This window comes from Varanus komodoensis, unplaced genomic scaffold (assembly GCF_004798865.1).
Source record: "Varanus komodoensis strain SLA01 unplaced genomic scaffold, ASM479886v1 scaffold32, whole genome shotgun sequence".
In the NCBI taxonomy this organism is placed as follows: domain Eukaryota; kingdom Metazoa; phylum Chordata; class Lepidosauria; order Squamata; family Varanidae; genus Varanus; species Varanus komodoensis.
The window spans coordinates 21078171-21099220 of record NW_025335798.1 but is presented as its reverse complement, the minus strand read 5'-3'; the positions used below and the strand labels follow the sequence as shown (position 1 = coordinate 21099220).

Below are 21050 nucleotides of genomic sequence, written 5' to 3'. Positions count from 1 at the left end.
AAATGAGTGATCTAACCATTTTCTCCTTTCCTGTGTGCACTTGTGTAAACCCTTCAATTCTCTCTGGGATGAGAGGCCAATTCCAGCCAGGAAATTTCACATTCCCTTCCGCAAAAATTAGCCCTGCCACAGGTGGCAGCATCAGCCATCAGTTCAACAAGGATCACCAGTGTTGATTCATCTTACAACTGTACATGAAGATCTCAGAGCTTCAATTTCTCTTCTTTAATTGTGATGGCTGGCCAGTGCAATTGTATTTTTTTCTGTATCTTCCCTGTTCCTGGGTAATGCTGTGGTCAGCTCAGTGGTAGCTTAGGGTGGGTTGGTTGGTTTCTTTCTTTTTTTTTTGGTATTTCTGGATTCTGAATATCTTACTCATTAATCCTAGAGCTTGTACTTGTTTAATGAAGCAGCAGTATATTTGTACATTTCTTTTCCTTGACTATTGCTTTAAAGCACAACTTCCACTGCTTAACAACAAAGCAGGCTGTAAAATGGTGTTGAACAATGACATTGTAATTCCTAACTATTAGATTTGATACTTGAGACATATCTCTCATACACAGCAGATTTATGCATTAATCCTATATTTTGGGTTTTTTTTAATTGCTCAAAATATTTGCTTCTAGATCTGTATTTTCACACATTTTATTTACATGGTTTATTTTTCATTTTATGAACAAATCGATAACCAGGCAGACTCTTTCACCACACTGGATTAGTTTTATTTATTCTCTTTGAACTTGATTAAAAAGCTGTCAAACATAAGTCTACATTTTATCAGTGAAATACTTTGACAAAACAGGGTAGAGGATGTGTATAGCTGGAAACATACATTTCAGAATAAAACAATATTTGATATATTCTAGACAGTTACCCTTTTGTTTATCCATGACAACTGAAACTAACCATCAAATGTATAAATTGATTCAAGTCTAGCCAAGTAATCCTAAGGGCATATGAAAAAGCTTTTAGAAAAAAGTTCTTTCTAGATGAATTTAATGCAGTTCACCAATAAAGCATCTTCAGGAGCATAATAAAAAATTCTACAAAACATGACATAGCCAGGGAAAGAGCAAAGTTGTATAAAGTGATGGAGGTTCAAAATGGATGTTGCATTTAACATGAGTTGTTGGACAACTGATGCTTTGCTGCTTCTGCAGCTTTGAGAATGAGGTTTTGGGACTTATTTCATTCTTAATTCTTTTTTTAACTGAATCTTTGCAATTATTGTGTGCATGAGAAAGAGAGAGAGAGAGAATCAGTAGTAATAGGTGGTCCTTTGACATCCTTTAGGAGAGATCATTCAACTTGTTTTCATCATTTTCCATACAGGAACAGGTATATACATTAAAAAGCATTTTAAGTGATAGACTATTTAATTGTTCCAGAAACCATTTAAATCCATTAACCTCCCACCCTGCTTGTCTGGGAATGCCACTGCATATGCCTCTAAGCAATATTTCATCTGGATTTGGCCATATTGTCAAATCCCAGCTGTACAATAAAGGCACGCAAAATGGCAGAGCCTTGCAGAGTGCTGTAGCAGAGAGTGACTCATGCAAAGGGTTAATGCTGGGTACACATCAGCAAATGTTGACAATATATTTTTATTCCAATGTTTGGAAATTTAAAGACAAAATCGTCACTAAGTTTTCACCAAATGAGGCATCTGTCACTGGAAGGAAAAAGAAATATTTCAGAAAGATGTTTACAGAAATGTAAAAATATTAGATATCAAGGCAGATGTGAATATATTCAGTAATGTTCCCTGTCTGTCAGTCTTTCTCGGAGCTGAAGATCTTTGTGTATTCGTTGAGTATTAGCTCAACTAGCTGGTTTTGATACAGCATGTGGAGTGCCATGGACCCCGTCTCATTTTCACATCGAAGGAGTGTTGGCCCAAAAACAATGCCTAAACTTTGAGGTGTCATAAGATTCATGTTCTCCTTGGCTGCAATTCTGTTAGGAAAGAAAAGAAAGGAAAGGTAGGACTTTTTTTTTTTTTTTAAGAAATAAAGATTTTTACATAAGGCAAATTAACGAAGTTCACTCACAACTTCACAAACTTCACTAAATGTAAACAGTCGTTCTTCAGTGGTGCATCCATTATAACCAAACCCTTGGTTTAAATATTAGGGAGAATGAAATAGAAGTGATAAAAACTGTAGTGCTGGTGATTTGATGAATAAAGGTAAACTCTACGAAGACTATATTCTAGATCCCACTTATTTAGCTGAAACACATCCCTCTGCTTATACAAGAGCCAGTTATAGTTTCCCACACCGGCCCACTTCTTTTCATTGGAAGCTTTACCTTTCCACCCATCATCCTTCAATATTCACAGGAAACTGACAGAGTATCTGTGACATGATTGTTGTTTTGAAGAATGCTGGCACATGCATGAGTTCTGTTTTGGGATTCTAGCTCTTGTCTTTTTATGATGTATTTCATTATTAATATTGCCAGTCATCTTAGGGTGCTTGGCCTTGAAAAGACAAGGAATAGATAGCGTAAGTTCCTTTTAAAATCCAAAAACAGTAGTTTTGTAACCACATAATGATTTGAACAGGAAGGGATGTGGCTCCTTCCCTGCACTCAGAAGGATCCACCTTCAGTTCTTGAAATTTTCAGACAGAGCTAGAAAGAGTCCTTCCTGAAAACTCACGTGGCTAGCCCCCATGCCTGACGAATGCTCTGCCTCCATATAAGACAGCTTCCTATGTTCCTGCTGACAATGCACGCTGGCATTTTATGCACAGGATACTTCCCTACCCCATCTGTCCTGTGAGTTGGAAGAAAAGCCTTTTCACTGTTGAGGCACAACTGAGGGATGGGGAAGCAAGTCCATCCCTTTAGCCCCTGTTCTCATGCAGAATTCTCTGAGCTTGTACATGGTCTGACACATACAATTCCGTCCATTTTCCATTTGTTATGCACAGGTACGGCTTTGCTCATCCAAACGCTAATCTTTTTTCCTCCAACCAGAATGCTCTACCGTGCATTTGCCTGGCTGCCAGAATGCATTTCTTTTTCACTGACAATGAACTGATAGAATCAGATCTAAGGAAAACTGAAACACTTCTCTGTCCCAGTGCAAGTACAATATACCTGAGTAAGAAATCGGAGCCTCTTGGATAACCATGGCTTTGCTTAATCTAAATAGATCTGGGATTCAAGTCTGTGATGCCCAAGTGGCCTGAAAACCAACCTCTCATGACAGAGTTCCCCTTAGAGGATTCCCAAAACAAAAAATATCCTGTCTTCCTGTTTTCACAAGGGTCTTGCGCAATAACCACTCCACAGCTGAAGCTTTCTGGGCAGTGTACAGCAGTGCATAAACACAACACAGCACAGCACAGCACAACAAAACAAATAACTTAAAAAGAAATATTAAAAGGTATTAAAATACATTTAAAACATACAATAAAAAGCCCTGTAAAGGAAAGGGACTGCCTGGATAATCCCCTCAGGGCCTTGGGTAACCAAGTAGACTTCTAATATGGATGATATGACAGGCTCTTCTTGGTGCTAGGAGCAAACTTCACCTACCTCCAAAGTGATGAAATAGCACATAAAACCCAAAGGCTTCTGCTAAAGGTGAACCAATTTCAAAACTTACATCTCCTTTTGGGAAACCTATCAACAGTGCATTTGCCCATAATATCTGCATATCTACAGTACGGATCAACAAAATGTTCTGAAGAATCTTCACATCAGAGCTAAACCATACTGGTGCCTGGGGCTTCTGTCAAAATCTTTGGAGCCCATCAATCTAGTTCCATCAAAGCCTTTGTATAAGTCAGAGGTAGGCAACTGGGCACCCTCCAGCACAGCTCTCACAGACCATTATCTATGTTGGCTGGGGCTGATGTGAGTTAAAATCCGCTTCCTCTGCAGGACACCAGGTTGTCTCTAAGTGGTGATGGCCATGCGACAGTCTCCTGGAGGTCAAGTTCTTCACTTGCTACTGGAAGCAACTGGCACTGGCATGGAGACATCTGAATGCCTTTAGACAGACTCATGCGCTAACACTGCAGCTGCCCAGTAGTGCGTCAATGTTTTTAACCTTTAAAACAAATATCTTCTACTATGACAGCATTAACATTTGAAATGGCCCTGAATAGCAATAGCATACCATGTGACTGACTGCTGATAAATGATTGTTAGCACAGTTTGAGCAACGCGGCTTCAAGAGTTCTCAAGAGAAAGCAAGACAATTCTGTTTAAATTATAGGGGTTTAAAAACAGCCTTCAATAATGCAACCTAAGGCATTCTGGACACCCTTACATTTATACTAAGAGCTGACCATTCAGTTTTATTACTCATCTATTCCTGTGTGGTATACAGGAAACATTTATCAGTTTCTCTGCAGGCACCTTATTGGTAGGGTAATCAATTCAGGGATGAAAGATAAATCATGAATGGACACCTGTGAAACAAAATGTAAAAAATCCCAGAGAAATCAGCAGAGATGCCAAATTACATCAAGGCAAGGAAGGCCTGGCCTGTTTAACATGAGAGGCTGCAGAGAATTCATGAGCTGCTTATGAACTCTACTCCAAACGATGACAGTGACATTCTAATATGTCTGCCATGCTCCACTGAACAGCTCCAACTTAGTACAGCGCAGTTTTATTTAAAATATGTAAGGGTACTGGTTTAGAAAGAGTTCACAATGGATTTGTTTTAGGACTCGTGTGCACTCTTAGCAAAGAACAGGACTAAATCTAAGTTTCATACTGAAGTATTCTACTCTAATTTTCTTTTATGATAGCTTATAATGATTTAATTGTAATATTTATTTATTTATTTATTTTGTTTAAGAGCCACCCACTAGCATCACACTCTCTCAGTGACCATTACAGTAAGGAATACCAATAAAATATCATTAAATAAAATGAAGACAATTTATAACATTATAATAAAATAGAACAGGATAAAATCATAATAAACATACACTAAAATAAAAATATGATATAATATAAATGTTTGTGTGATGGGGAAGCAAATGATATATATGTCTTTACTATCTGCAGGTAAAGAGTTTGTACCCATCTCCCAGAAAACTAAATCAAAATGAAGTTTGGTTTTCCCCCAAATAGTGCCTTCTAAAAGCATTTGGTAGATGCTGCCATACATGGCAAAAAATGGGATGCATCATCTGTTCCATGTCTCAGAGTAAGGTCTCTATCATATCAGTGGGTGGGGTCATGTAGAAAACACTGTCTTGCGGTGGAATCTTGCCAGTCTTCTAGTTTACCACAGTTCCCTAAACACAGGCACTTATTTAAGGCTTTCTAAAAATCGTATATAAATAGGGAGCATTCTTGGAGGACTGTCTCATGCTCATAGCCCTGGTGTCCATTACAAAAAATACACTCCATATGGCACTAATCAGACAGGCTTAATTATAAGTTTCTTAAAATATAGCATCTTTATGATAAACAAAATGAAGGCTTCATAAATTATTTTGTACAGTATGGTAATATTAACATTACTCTGCCAATATAGGCACAGAACACATTGAGAATTTAACTAAATGAAGAAAAAAGGCTCTCTGTTGTAGCATTATTTTGCACGTGTCATTTTTCTAATATGTAGATTCACTCTATAGTGGAAAAAAAATGCACTGCAATGTAGGACATTTATTATTTTTTCTTCTTAGGAACATATGAAACTTTCTGCATCAAGTCTCCCAGTTATCTGAACCTTTGTGGATGTCCATTAGGGATGGACATTTCCAGGAAAGTCTGGTGACCAGTCTGCATGGGCAGCTGGGCAAGGGGCAGGTCAGCAGAAATGGAGCCAAGGGATCGTGAGAGGTGGAGTAGGCTTTGGATCCCTCCAGTTATCCTGTCTGCACTATAGAAAGAGAAAACTGAAGCACAAAACATGCAAAGGAAGGTGGGAAAATCACACAACCACACACAGGTACTTATTTAGATGCACATTTTTCTGGTCTAGCAACAACTTCAATTCCAAAGAGAATCAACTAACTCTAAGAAGTTGAATGCCGGGAGAATATAATAATGATAAAGGTAATTATTAAATATGATGTTATATTCTCAGAGTCAAACAGAAAAGCAGCCTTTGGGACATAGGCACAAGTTCTAAACACATCCAAAAATGACTCTGTATATCCATCACAAACATTCAGAGTAGGCCTCCTCAGAAGCAGGACAGTACAACATTTCATATTAAGAAGTAGGGTCTGGATAGCTCAGGAGAAGGTATACGATTATGATGATGATAATAACAATGACAATGACTTATAGATCTCTGGGGAGGCCAGCACAACTGTTTGCAAGAACATACAGCCTGCCCCTCACTCCTACACATAGACAGTTCCTCCTTCACTCCCCCAAAGCATACACACATAAGGCATAACAACAATGATCATGATAATAGGAATGATAATGAAAATAATGAATGTAAGATAAAATATTCTCTGAGCAACACAGAAAAGCATCACATACAAACCCCGGACTGGGCTATATACCTGCCGGCACACACACATGCATCCTCCCACCCTGGTTTTCAAAGATTAAACAACAACCACATGGAGCTACAGAAGCTGGAGTGGCCACTGCTGTAAAGGGTCTGGGTACCTTATGGGGAAAGCCAGGCTGGGGCTCTTTCGCAGCCTTGCCCAGAAGGACTTCCCCTTTGATAAGAGGTGCCAGCACTGCCTTTCGACTAGGGCAGGGGTCAGCAACCTGCAGCTCCGGAGCTGCATGTGGCTCTTTCATCCCTCTGCTGTGGCTCCTTGTCGCTCAAAATATGCATCACAACCGCCAATGTGCAACACCCGCCGGCACGCAGTTTATTGAGCTTTTTGACCCCCGGTAGGCCAAAAAGCTGTTTGACTGTTTAAGGTTGCCGACTCCTGGGCTAGGGAGAAGTGCTGGGGCAGCAGGATCACTTTTCAGGAGAGCCTAAAGATTTGGTCTCTGTTTTGATCCTGAGTTTTCCAAGGAAAAGAACAAACATGAAGAGAGCCAAGGGAGTAGGAAACAAGAGGCAGGGAGGATAAGTAACTAAAAGCATATGATTGATTTGAGATTCTCAGACTATCTCAGTGCAGTGCCCAGGACTCCAGGCTTGTCCATCAGACAAATGAAGCATTGGTCTCAGAGTCTGCTACTGAGGGTTCAGTTCCCAGTAAGTCTCTACAGAGCAACAGAATGAACTCACAGGCTTGGGTCACGTCACATAAGCAGCTTGCTGCAGAGCTTGCTGCAGAGCTCCACTGGGTGCATAAATCCTAAATCCTGTGGACTTATCTTAATAAATGTCCAAGGTGTCACAGTTCTGAGAAGCATTTAAGAAACCATGCTTGGTCATTTTCTCTCCCTTCTCCAAGGGAGCTGCAAGAAAGATGGCTGCAGGGCAAGAAAAGTCCTCCAGAAGGTCCACTGAGGTGGGAAGTGGGTAGAAGAACCACTAGAAGAAAAGGCTAACTGATCCAGCCCCTGAGCCAGCTGCATTTCCTGGAATACAAGAAGTCTGGGGGGATGTATTGAAAAAGGGTGTGCTGAAGCAAACGACAGAACATGGGCAAGAAACACTTGCATACTTTGGGTTGGAACTAGGATCTGCCTTCCATAAGAGGAAGGGTGCTTTCACAAGAGGTTGGGTTCCTCCTGATTTGGAGGGTCATCTTCATTCCATGCATCACAACTGACCCCATGAAGCACAACTGCCCTTCCAATTCTCTGCATAGCATTTATAGGGGCTGGATGAGCAACTGTAGGATGAAGGGCACAATGGAGGTTTGCTTCTGCCTGAACAGCTCGTCGTGTTCCAACCCCTCGCATGTTTGGAGCAGGGCGAAATGCTGGGGAGGCATAAGAATTAGAAGCCTCTGATTCAGCCCGTAATTGGGAGGTTTCACACCACAATTCTATACATGGATTGATTAGAAAACCAGTTTCAAGACTGATATGTTCCCTTGTTTGTTTATTTACTGGTACACAAACTGATATGCAAAAGTTAGAAAGCAGCAGCATCAGCAGAATCATGGCCGTGGTTACCTGTGTGTGTGAGCGCACAAGCACATTCAAGCTTCACACAATATTTTTACTGATATGCAACTAAATGCTCAGTGGCGTCACATGCAGATGGGGGAGAAACTATGATCATAGATGAACTTTATTATCACTGATGGTCCAAGTTCTTTGTTGGAGCATGTCTTTTGTTTTCTTTATTTGGAAATAAGCTTGACATCCATACCTTAACTGTGCCCAATGTACTGGAAAGTAACCTGGTAATAGTTATGGCCCAACAAAAAAAGCAATATTAAGTAAGCAACTTAATACATTATAGAACTGCAGGTCATTGCACAGTCAAACATACAAAAATAAATAAAATAACCTTTAAGGAAAGGCACAACATTTGCTGAAGTTATTCTAAAAATAAAATACATGAAGCCAGATAACAAACCTGTTAATCATCCTATAAATACTTCAACCATGCTAAGCACTCTTTCTTTATGTAGTCTATTTTGTATTTATCTTAGTTAATTAAAAATAGCATTTGCTTTTGCAAGCTGCTTCCTACTTTTGATGTCTGCCCAGGTAAAAGACTTGGGAACTCATGGGTGGGAGAAGGACTTCAGTTCTTCCTTAGTTTGGATTAAGACTGAGAAGAAAGAAGTCCTGTGTGGCTTTAACACTTGCTTTTGTATTGATCGTGAGGATTCTGTGTCATCAGGATCTGAATTCTGAGACAGGGGGTGTAAACTCTGGCAACTTCTCAACTCCTAATCAAATACTCACTGATTCTGATTTAGTGGGGTAAGTATATTTATTTAATATTGGGTGTTGTGAGTTTGCACACATGGATCATGACACAGAAATCCTTGTACGCAGAAGGGTCCTTTGGAACAGATGGATGCTGTCAGTGGCAAGGTGAACCAGGCTTTCTACCTCACTGCACAAGCACATGCCACTGGAACACCCTCACACACGCCTGAGCAGGGTGCCAAGTTTTAACCCAGATAATATGCTGTGTGCATTTGCAGGGACAGGATTGTGCCTGGGATGTCAGACCAGGTTCTGAGCCTGGTTAGTAAGCAGACATTACTCTTGTTAGATTGCAGGACCAAAGGCTATGCACCATCTCCAAATGGATAGACTGAGAAAATTAGCAAGTAGATATTTGAACACCTAAGAGCCAGCAGAAAAGGTGACAATAGTGTAATGGCTTTATGCCTGCCTGGCCTCACCACTGAGCAAAGGTTTTCCTTTAGGTTCCGTGAGCATCCACAAACTGGCCTTGTGAAAACTGGCAACAACATGGAAATTAGTTTCTTTGGTGCTTTTTCTTCCATGAATTTGATCTGCGTCCAGAGAAACTTTGCAAATGGAAGGGAGGGAGAAGAAGCTATTTTTGCTAGCTCAACCTTTCCTTGGACACTGCCTTCCATGCTGATTGCAAGCACTGCACAGGAGCTAGCAGGGGTGGGGTAGAGAGGCCTGTAGAAGGACAAGGGGGGAAGACCTGAGAACATCCTGTTCACAGGACAAAGGATCCAGCCCTGTATTTTGAGAGCACCCCCATTTTACCCAAGCGAAGCCAATATAAGACCTAACTGGGACTGATGCAACATTTTTCAAACACGTTCTGGGGAAGCCCAGTGATCTCTGGAAGCTCATCAGGGACCCCTCACAAAAAGATCAGTAGAAGGTTTGCATCCCTGAAAGACGGCTTATCTGTCCTTGTCAATATTGCCTGGCACTGTATGAGCACAGAGAGGAGGTGGACACATTTTGGGCCCATTGTTCAATCCATGACAGGGATACCCAGTAGGCCTGTACAATGTCCTTCTTGCTCTGAGCACAGAATCTCTACCAATTTGTTGCTTACTTTACTGAACTACAGGGGAAATGCAGACCCATTTACCTATGGAAGCACAGATAACCTGTCATAATCAGAAACAGAATGAGTTTTTTTCTTTAAATCACCTGTGACCATGAAATTGCTAAGCTTAATTGTGTCAGGTCCAGGAGTCAAGTGCAACCTACTGACTAGCACAGCCTATACTGAGCTAAGATTTCTACATCTTGGAAGGCAACAGATTCTTCTCTCTGAATTTAGTTTTAAGTTTTTATATTTACTTTCATTCTTTTAATTCCAGACTGCCTGAAGCCACGTTTCTTTGCAGCATTAAAAGAAAAAATAAAAATAAAAGGCACTTAGGTAACAATCTCACTTTGAATCAAGAACTGCAAACACAGAAAGCTTTATCATCAGCACAGCACATCCAAAAATGTCTTTGTAAAATAAATCAAATTATATGAGTTAATTGATTCCAGGGAACATCAGCAATCGCAGGTGGAAAATGAATAACAGGATGTTTATTAATGAAGGGCTATTAATCAAAATTGACAATACCAGTTCTTGTTCCTTTAATTTCAATGCTACCTGCAATGGTCATAGACACATTTGTTTCTTTTAAAATACAGATTTGTAAGAAAAAGAAATATTAACACTTGGGATTGTAGCTAGATATGGAAAGCTGTTTGTTTAAACACTGAAAGAATATCCTAAATCTAATTTGACAGGCAATGGCAAAGATGCCAGGGGTAATTAATTAGCACTTAATTTAGACCACAGAACAACAGGATATAGAATTGGTGCTCAGTGCCATTTCCCCCCTAGGCTCCATCTCATGAGGGTCAGGCGTGCGGCTGTTGCATTGAAGGTCAGTAAATATACTGGGGAAACACACTGAAACTGGACTTTTCACGATAGATATCTTTCACCCCTGTTACTGCCTCTGGCAGTCATTGGCAAGAAAAGGACTGTGATTGGTGAAGAATGCTGTGTGCACACATGATTTGAGCAAGGTGAAGTATGAACTCCTATGTCACGTTGTGAATCACACCAGAAGAAAGAATCACACTACAGAAAGAGTTATTCCAGAAAATGTCAGTGTTATAAATAAGCAGCTGGGCAGATTGCAGAAACTTGATAAGAGAGCAAATTCATCTAAAAGTTTACTAGCTTTGGGGAAGATTCTGAATGTGATGGAGTAAAGGGAGGAAAATGATTCTGCATTAGATCTTGGACATTGTCTCTTCTGTTTGCAGAAGTAAGGGATGTACAGAAATTGTAAAATTTGCTCTGTCTGCATTTTGTGGGTTGTTTATTCCATTGTCTGTTCATTGACAGGACTGGATTTTGCACCAATGAAGTCAAACACATATACTAATTCACACACTTGAAAATATACCGATTGACCCCAAATGTGTGTGTTTATGTGTTAGCCTATGGGGAAATGAACATATTTGGTACTCTTTCTTGTTAAGTTCTTGCATTTTTCTATTTACACAAGATTTTGGACTTTGCACAATTTTATGTAGCGCAGGGGTCTCAAACTCGCGGCCCGTGGGCCAATTGCCAGGATGGGCGGGGCACGAGGAGGGGCCCTGCGGCCTTCAAAGCGCCCGCATGTTTTTCTCACATGCACCTGCGTGAGTCGTTACCCTGGGTGCAATGTTCCCTCTAAGCTGCGCGCCGGGACGGGCGGGCACGGGGGAGGGGCCCTGCGGCCTTCAAAGCGCTGGTGGCGCCCAGGCCGGCCTCCGGGAGCCACGCGGGATGAGCGGCCCACCACCACCGTGGTGGTGGAATACTTGATGCGGCCCAGCCTCACCCAGACTCTACTTCCAGCGGCCCCCAGGTAAGTTGAGTTTGATGCCCCTGATGTAGAGCCAGTGTGGGCTAGTGGTTAAGCGCATGGGACTGGGACTCAGGCGATCTGGGTTCTAGTCTCTGCTCAGCCATGGAGCCAACTGGGTGACTTTGGGCCAGTCACAGACTCTCAGCCCAACCTACCTCACAGGGTTGTTGTTGTGGGGATGAGTGTAAGATGGTGTAAGCTGCCTTGAGCCCTTTGTAGGAAAAAGGCAGGATATAAATCCATAAATAAATAAATAAAATTATAAAAATAATGTTAAATATTTTTTCAAATCCACAGATTTCAAGTGATTCTGAAAAGTCACTCCATTGAAGAATCTGTGGGCTAGATTCTTAGTAATTCAGGTGCATTGGATTCCATTGCAGATTTTTCTGCCATTTTTATTGAGAATATATGCAGAACTTTTCAAAGTATATGACTGAAGAGCTAAAGTATATGAGAAAGTACAGAACATCAGGTGCAATCTATAGAAGAAATCTAAGAGACTCTAGTACAATCCACAATTTTAGGATGACAGAATTCAAAGGAGAACCTTTGAATTTTATCATACCATCTTCTCATTGCTGTTGCTGCCACTGATAGCAGCTTTCTTTTAAATGATCCTCTTTATTCCATACTTTTAGGGCTTAATTAGATGATACAGGATCAGGATTCCCTGGAACTTCTGAAGAAGTTACAAAGGAGTTGAAGCTTCAGCCTCGATCAGGTTGGTAAAATGATTGTGAGGGTTGGTGTTCACCCTTCCCTGGTTTTCTAATTTGAATCACTCACACACACGCACACACACACAAATGCCTCAGCTGCTCAGTGCCTCAAGGTGGGGAACATACAGTTTGAAAATTTCTTCCCTGGGAGCCATTTCCATGATCCCGTATGCCCCATCCTCTGTGGCTGCTTTGACTTATTTTTTTCTAAAGAAAAGAAAACACAGGGCATTTTACTCATGGAACTTTTGTGTGATGTCTAGCTCAGGCCTGAGTTACAGCAAATGCCACAAAAGTAGAAAAGCAAATTAGCAAAATAGAATACCTGGAATGATGAGTAAAAAAATCTATAGAAGATTAGAAGTCTGGCTAAGATGTGCAAAGAAGCTGGCTTGCAAAGCATATCCCTTAGCATACAGTCTGATATCTCAATCCTCACCAAATGGATGCATAAACCTCCTTGCATTTACTCAAGAAAAGGCCCGTATCATTTTTCATTAAATAAAAATTCCAAAGAGATTCACAATGTAAAATCATGATAAAATACAATAAAACCAATCAATAAAATAGTAAAACAGTAATAAAACAATAAAATTAGTCCAATGAAATATTGTACTAAAATAACCAAAGGTAGCTGACAATGCTAGAGGTCTGGAAACCATCCAGGCAAACAGATGATTTCTGTTGTTGGCAGATACACGCCAGACTAGAAGCCTGCCTGATCTGAAGGGGATTCAGTTGCACTGCAGGTGCCACGATGGAGAAGACCCCCTTCTGCACCATGACCAGGCGAGCATTGGTAGGCTGGGTGTAGTGAGCAGTGCCTCTCCTACAGAACATATGCCTCGGCAGCCTATACAGGAGAAAGCTGTTTCTTAGCTAACCTGCTCGTAAGCTGCTTGGGGTCTTAGAAACCAATTTGCTAACTTACTAACACCCTGAACATGGCTAAGTAGCTTTCAGCACAGGACTCACATGCACTCAGTAAGAAGCTCCACTGAGCATTTAACCACCACATTCTGCACTAGCTGCAGCTTTTGAATCAATCTCCAGTGCAGCCCATATAATTTGCGTTACATCCCTCCCGTCTTGGGACAATGGGATCAATGTGGCCACTTGCCAGGCTATTCTTGACTGGTTGTAGCTGTTGTACCAGCCAAAGCTGGTAATCGAAACTTGTTGTCAATGAGACTGCTTGGTCCTTGAGTGACAGAAATGAATCCAAGACAATTACACCCCTCGCTGTATAGGAGCACTGCAACCCCATTCAAAACAGGAAAATTATACTATCCAAAACATGGGAACCATCCCCTACAGAGCTTCCATATTAGCAGTATTCAGCTTCTGTTCACTGTCCCTCATCCAGCCATTGGCGGTATCCAATCAACTGGTTCTGGTGGTGCATGGCCACCCTGGACTTAGATGTAGCATGGAGACAGAGGTGGCTACCATCCACAGATTGATATTACCTTGCTCCAAATCCCCTAAACCCCCACCCCCACCTCCACCCAAGGTTTTGTATAGATTTTAACTGCTGCTAAAAAAAACCACAATTGGCAAGGAGCCAAGATCCAATGCCACTCTCTAGAACTCGCCACCCAGGTAGGTGAGGAGTCTCAACAATACAGTGGGGACAATCAAAGAAGAAGCCATAAACTAGGTCATAGTTGCTATAAACCCCAGGGTGCATGGGTGACTTTTCCACCAGGCTAAGGCTGATGGCACCATCCTTCTCAAAAAGGTACACTAATAACTCCCTGGATCCACTAGGCAAACCTTCCCAGCTAGTCCTAGTACGCCAAGAACTGCCAAGGAGCAAGGCAAGGATGAGAGGGCACACTGCCTGGCAGCCACATCACTGCAAGTCTTGTCCACATCTTCAGATCAAAGCAACTGAAGTTAGCCCCTCAAAACTGGAAAAGAAGGTGCATCACATTCCTTCAGGACGTGTGTCAACACAGCCTACTGGTCTCCATCAAACTTTCACACTTACATGCATGCAGACTATATGAGAGACATACACATGCCTATGGACTGAGTTTTATTATTGCAATCATGTGGGTGGCTCAGTGGTATCAGCCACATGATCAACACCCAGCCAGAAAAAAAGTAGGTCAACTGAGTGGGAAGGATGCACGCAATTAGTTCTGCCCTCATAGTTGTATATTCTCTCTCACACACACCAACTTCAAGGAAGTGGCTTCCAAATAGTTGGAGTGTTTATGAAGAGGTCCTGTTTGCTGCAGCTTCTTCTGTTCTGTACATGGATCGTTGCTTATGCTCTTTGAAGGTACAACAGAATCTGCATACTCATGTCTTTTGTGCATCTCAGACTCAAAAAATAAAGAAAAAGTTTGAACTCTTCCTGTTCATAGGTTTGCTCTGCCAATTCTTCTCAAGCAAAATGACCACAACATTGCATGTGCCGGCTGATTCTAGCACCCCCCTTCCTCACACTTCCCCTCTCCCAGCTCCAACCTCAGCATTTTTTCCTCCAAGCTATCCCATTACCCACTTTCACATTTGTTCCCATTTCACTCTGTATCTGAACCTAGAATGCATGAGGAATCTGATCTGTCTGAATTCCTATATGATGTGACTGGAGCAGTACCTCCCAAACTGTTGCATGTGGATAGGAACACAGGTGTCTTTCAGAACCCCCCTCCTTTGAATGTTCTGAAAAAAATGCATTAAAATTTGTATTTTAGGATAAATTATGGTCAGAAATGTACACTTTGAGAGGAGATATGTTTGGAAAGCCATATTTTGTTGCAAACTGTGTTGAAAAATGTTTAAATATTCATTTAAATATGAATTTTTATGCAGAGTAAAAATGCAGATTAAGGCAGAAAGGGAGCGGAAGGATTTAGGAATGAATGCATGTGAATGTGACAAGGATGTCTGGAAACAGACAGTTCTGTCTACCCTTAGTCTAGTTTGTGTTCTCCCTTTCCCAAGTTCTTCATCCCTTCTTGGCTCCACACATCGCATCAGCTGCCCCACTTCTCACCTCCAAACATCCTTTCCACCACCGTCAGGACCTGGGCAGCTTCAAGGCTCCATCTGCTGGCCACAAATCAGTACAATAACCTTGGTAGTTGCAGGATTGATCCTGAACCCTACCAGAGCTCTCAGAACCTTGATGAGTGCCAGCTGGGAGACCTCGGGGAACAAGCCTTTCCTTCTGGAAGCTCCCTGAGCAAGATGGGTTTCCTGGTTGCTGTTGTGTATTTCAGTGCCTGTGTCCTGCTTGACCTTTGCCTGACCCTGCTCTTGCCTGTCCTGCATTTCTTCCTTGCCCTGTTTGTTGCACATTGTTCCTCCTGAATCCCACTTGGTTATCCTGCCTCAGGGAACCTTCTCCTTGCTCTGTTGTCCTACTGATGATTGACCTTTGGGTTGTTTGTGACCCTGACCTTGCCTTGCTCTGACATGTACTCCTGGTTCCTGATCTAGTCTGATTTCTTAATTATGTCTTTGCCTGCGGTACTGGACTGTACACTGCTTTGCCGCAGGTCCCGTTGCCTAGGGCTTGGTGTCTTGATTCCTGCTACCCATGTGCTGGACCATGGCACACCCATCTGACGCCATTTTCTGTCTCCCACTTCCTGCTAGTTCTAGCTTTCCCTCCCTATCTCTCTTCCTATCCTTCCCCATCCCTTCTTTCTTATCTCTTTTCCAACACTGCCTTTTACTGTATTTTTGGGTGGGGTGGGGATTAGTAAGGCTTCATCCTAAATGTTGGTTGATTTTTGCTGGCTTACTTATTTTGCTACAATTGTTGATTTTTATTTTTATTTTTTGGTCTGCTTGTGTTTTCATAATTGTACGATTATTTTTAAGAGTGTTTTATTTTTATTTATTTAAACCATTGCTTATGTTAGTTGCCTTGGGTGGATCAAAGTTTGGACTAAAATGGAAGGATTGATGACCCTATGTAAAAATGAAAATAAAATGGGATGGCCTGTGCCAGAGGGAGAGGACCCATTTATTTGTATTTTATTTACCAAGTCAAAAATAAGAAAGTGGGTAAGCCAGCATAGCAAGGATAGAGCAGCTGTAGCAGCAGTAAGCAGAGTTGTAAATGGCCCAGAATCCATCTCTCCCTTCACCTGCCAGTTTCAGGAGTCTCTGTGGATAAGCAACTATAAGAAGTGCTTCCTTTTGTTGTTGCCCTATACATGGAAGCAAATAATCTCCCTTCCTACGGAAACATGACCAGTGGCCTTGGTGTCAGGCAGAGTTCAGGGAACAGGGACTGATAAGAGGAGGCAAAGACAGGGATAGTGTGATGGGAGAAACACCCCTTCCAAAGCCCGTTTCTCATTATAAGCTGCCAGAACATAGATAGTTGGCCATCAGGCTCCTGCTACAACTTCTGAGAGGTAGAACCACAGTAGGGATTGGTGGGAAGAAAACGGAGAAGAGTAAGACGCAAAAAGCAAAAGCACTCAGTGCCAGAATGGCTATGATGCCTTCTGCTGGGTGGGATGCATAACAGAAAGATCAAAATTGCCCAGCATCTGGGACAGATACAACTTTTGGGGGTGGGTAAGGAGAAAGCTGGATGGGCTTTCACCCAAGGGAGGGAATCAGAAATGATCTAACACACAGCCAGGCATGGGTTAGTGATTACTCGTCAGATTTACAGTTTTATACAGTGCCGTAATGACTCTTGTATGAATATTTTCCATTCAAGTAATGTCTTGCTGGTTTTTCATCTAACACTCTAACTTTAATTATATGATGCATGTAACCTGTATCAAATTATGAATATGTTAACATATTGAATGAGTACAAGAAAAATAAGCACCAGATTTTTTTGTTATGCTATACAGGCACACAAAGGTATAGTGAAAAAAAAATCTGGTTTCCTTGACCACATTGTCATAATATACATATAGAACTGCTTATTGAATCCAGGCTGTGTAGGCAACAGAAAGAACCCTGGCTCCATACCACCACAATGCATGGCCACAACAAAGGGCAGGAAAAGAACAGACTCTTTCATTCCATGTTTCCAAGTATTACCAACATAAGGCCTAAAACATTACCTCTGTCTGAAGTATATCTATGTATCCATGCATAAGTTATTAACTAGGCTCCCTGAGCACTGTTGCTTCAAATATTAATATATTCAAATTATATTCCAGCTACTGCAACAAACAGTAGATCAGACAAATGTATTAAGATCTCTTCAAACAAAAGGAGTCCTTAAAAAAGAAAAAAAAATTAAAGCCTCTCCCCTTCCTTAAAGTCATGAATCACATTTTAATAATATACAAGAGCAACATGATTGTATGGGATGGAATATCAGTCATCGTTTGAATACAAAAGGTAAAATACTGACAGCTAAACTCAGAGACACACTGTTACAAAAATTATGTAATTCAAACATTTCACAGAACAAAAGAGAAGGGAAAAGATGACGCTGAATGAAATTCCTGCTTCCCTTCTTTGAACTTTGTCCCAGTTCAGAATACATTGGGACAAGTCCAGGAGTTTGTGAACAGCAGAAAATCCAAAGGTTGCAAAGATGGTTTAACCTCATATTGGCTTCCCTGTCTCAGAATAATAGTTTTAAGGTGTTGCTTATAACCTGCCTTACTGCAAATAAAGAACTTTTCCTCCTAACTGGCATCTTCATGTTAGGGCGCAAATATATTGCTTCTTTCTCTTGTTATTTATAAAAATAAACAATTAGGATAAAATTATTGAGCTATATTCTAATATACCACTATTAGTATCCCCCCTCCAAAAAAAGCATCACCTCAGAACATAAACATTGAAAATATTTATTGACAACTCCCTGATCCCAGAATGAAATATGGTGGCTCAGACACAAATCCAAGCTGCCCACTTGAATCATAAATATTTATCTAGTGCAAGGAAAATGACAAAAAACCAACCACCACCACCAAGAAGGATGGCCCTGCAGCAGCAATAAAATGGGAGTATTCCGTGGGAAACCTGGGCCTTTTCCCTCTCCTTGCCAGGAGCCTAAACAGATTGCTTGCAGCAGACTTCTTTCCCCGCTGCTTCCATCACTGTTGCTGGTTTTCTCCGTGCGTTTTTGTCCTTAGAGCCTCCTGCCCCACCCGCCAGCTTGAACTTGGGCTTGAACTTCAGTTCTTCCTTCCACCCCTTCCCTACTTCAGAGGAAATTCTTTAACGTAATATGCAGCGTTGCACATACAGTCATCATGTTGCTCAAATATGCATGACATAATTGGCCATACAAACAGTATGAAGAGCAAGGAGCCTCTTTAACGTCCTGGTGAAGAGGACCTCTGCACTATGTCAGTCAGTGGGGTGGGGCCCCACAGTTACTAGACATTCACAAATTCCACACAGACATAACAGTTTTGAAACTGAACTCTAATTCTGGACAAGATATTAAAATGTGTTTATAAATAAAGCATTGTGAAATATTAATGTTTCACAAAGCTGTACTTATGCATGGATTTTGATATATTTCCTAGGGTGGGACAGCATAATCTTTCACCCGCAAAGCTAAATGAAGCCAGCAAGCTGCCAGGTTCCCAATGCCTCCATCCTGCTACAGACCCAGGCAGACAGCAAGAGAGAAGGCATGTGTCCAACTCCCTTTGGGCCACTAGACGCAGTTGGTGGTCTGCATTCGTAGGGGTACGTAGATTACAAGTTGTTCAGGTCCAGTCACGTTGTGCAGGAGACCGGCCCACCAGTGCCTGAGCTCCTGACATTGTGGTTCTTCACAAGTGTGCCAATTACTGTGGAAGGAGGACAGTAGACAGGTGATCTTTTAGTGGGGCAGAATCCACTAAATAAATCACGCTGCAGGTAGGGCCGTGGCTTTTTCTCTGTATCTAGTGCCTATGCCTTGCTTCATGTGTTCCTTAGAGAAGGCACGGGGTCCCCATCAAGATCTGAACCACCACCACCCATCCCCATTCTAGGGTCCTTATCCAGAGTGAGCCTGCTCTGCTTTCTCTGGACTAATAGTGGTGAACAGTGCTGCTAGGTATGGATTCAAAGCAATGGCTGTTTTAGCTCTTAGTGTCTAGTAGATTCTTGTTTACTCTCCTGCTGTCATTCAAAGCAGTTGCTGCTGAAGGCACCTAATCAGAGCAGGTACCTCCTCATACAGAACCCAAGCAGTGAAATACAATCCTGGCAAGAACTGCAGAAATATTTGTGGTGCAGATTCCTGAATGATTTCCAAGGAGATATTAGTGCACATTCCAGTATAACGTTTTCTTTCTTACGTAGAGGTATACATTTGAGAATGCAAAATGTATGCGGATTTTGCAAGATGACTCACTGGAGAACAGATTTCTGCTCAGTTCTAAGGAAATATTGTCTTGGCATTAGACTTGAATATCAGCGTCAGCTCTTGACAATCGCTAGATTTGCTTCTTTGGCTTCAGCCACATCAGTATGTACGAAGTAGGTGGCCATTTACCTCTCTCTCTCTCTCTCTCTCTCTTTCCTTCAGAACAAATAATGTTGAAAAGTGAAACTTTTTAGACAGCCTGTAATGATTGTGGGTTGAGAGAGGGAGAGAGATACTACTTTAGCTCACTGCAAATTATTAGTGGAAAAGTAGGTCTCAGAAGTATGCTACATCTGAAATATTTTTCGTCACTTGAACATGTGCAGTCCAGAGCTGGCCCCATTCTACCATTCTAAGGGAACAAACATTTCACGTTCACAGATGCTCCTAATTTGGTGTGGTTTGGAGTATAATTTAGATCAAACGTATCCATGTAAATGAGTCAAGGTTTTCTTAATTAGGTGCCTCCAAAGGGAAAAAAAAACTGGGACCACATCAGTAGGTGTGGGTGTGGTGCCCACAATACTGGAGTCTTTTCTATGACCAAAAGCTCAATGTTACTTAGGCATAGTATCGACATTTTCTCCCCTCCAGTTTCTCAGTCGCAGTAATAAATCTGTATGTGGCATAGACATCAAGACGCTGTTTTGGAGAAGCTGCCTAAAAACACCGTCTCTTTGGCAGATGCCTTAAGGGAGGTCATTGTGCTGTGATTTAGGTCTCTCTTCCCCTTTTTGTATTTCGCTGCCAGCATTTTTGTTCCCATTACAAGTAGAGTGCATTCCAACATTCCACTTTGCAGACTTGCTCTTAACTTTCAAACTCATATGAAAATCTGTAGCTCTTCATGGGAATGTGGTCTATAATTTGTCTCAGAATTTCTAATCTTGCAGTGATTGCAAAACAGGCAACTATGATAGCTGCTAAAAACCAAGAGGCAGATTGTTATTTCTTGCAGTGCATACCCTGATTTTTGTTGCCTTTGAAAGGGATCAGTATAAAGGTACCAGAGGAGATCGTTAATGCTAAAAAAAGAGAAAACAAAAAACCTGCTTCTTACCTGCTCTTTCTGCTGCGTGGCAGAGAGAAATCGTTGGTGCAAAACAGTATGGCCAGTCCTATTTTAGCAGTGCAGCTAATGCCACATAAGTGTTGAATGAGGGCACCAGCATCCTGCATTCAAATGGGGTTCTGATGCTTTTTGGGGAACCCTTATACCTACAGCTTATATACATGGTATCCCAAGCTTGAAATCAATGGGTGATGGTCAGGAGAAGCATCAGCAGGGGCGATCCTGCTCCCTGTTTTGCTTCTGTGCATGCT

At 41.6% G+C, this 21050-nt stretch overlaps 1 protein-coding gene across 2 annotated transcripts in view; it reads right to left on the bottom strand.

Annotated features, from left to right (window-relative positions):
- Window positions 1-703: 703 nt before the first annotated feature.
- Window positions 704-21050, bottom strand: part of ARHGAP15 (Rho GTPase activating protein 15) — a 438685-nt gene continuing 418338 nt past the window's right edge. For both annotated transcript variants that reach the window (XM_044438196.1, XM_044438195.1), the window contains exon 14: window positions 704-1962. In XM_044438196.1, coding sequence (XP_044294131.1) covers window positions 1779-1962 — 184 coding nt within the window. In that variant the 3' untranslated portion in view covers window positions 704-1778. The remainder of the gene's footprint in view (window positions 1963-21050) is intronic.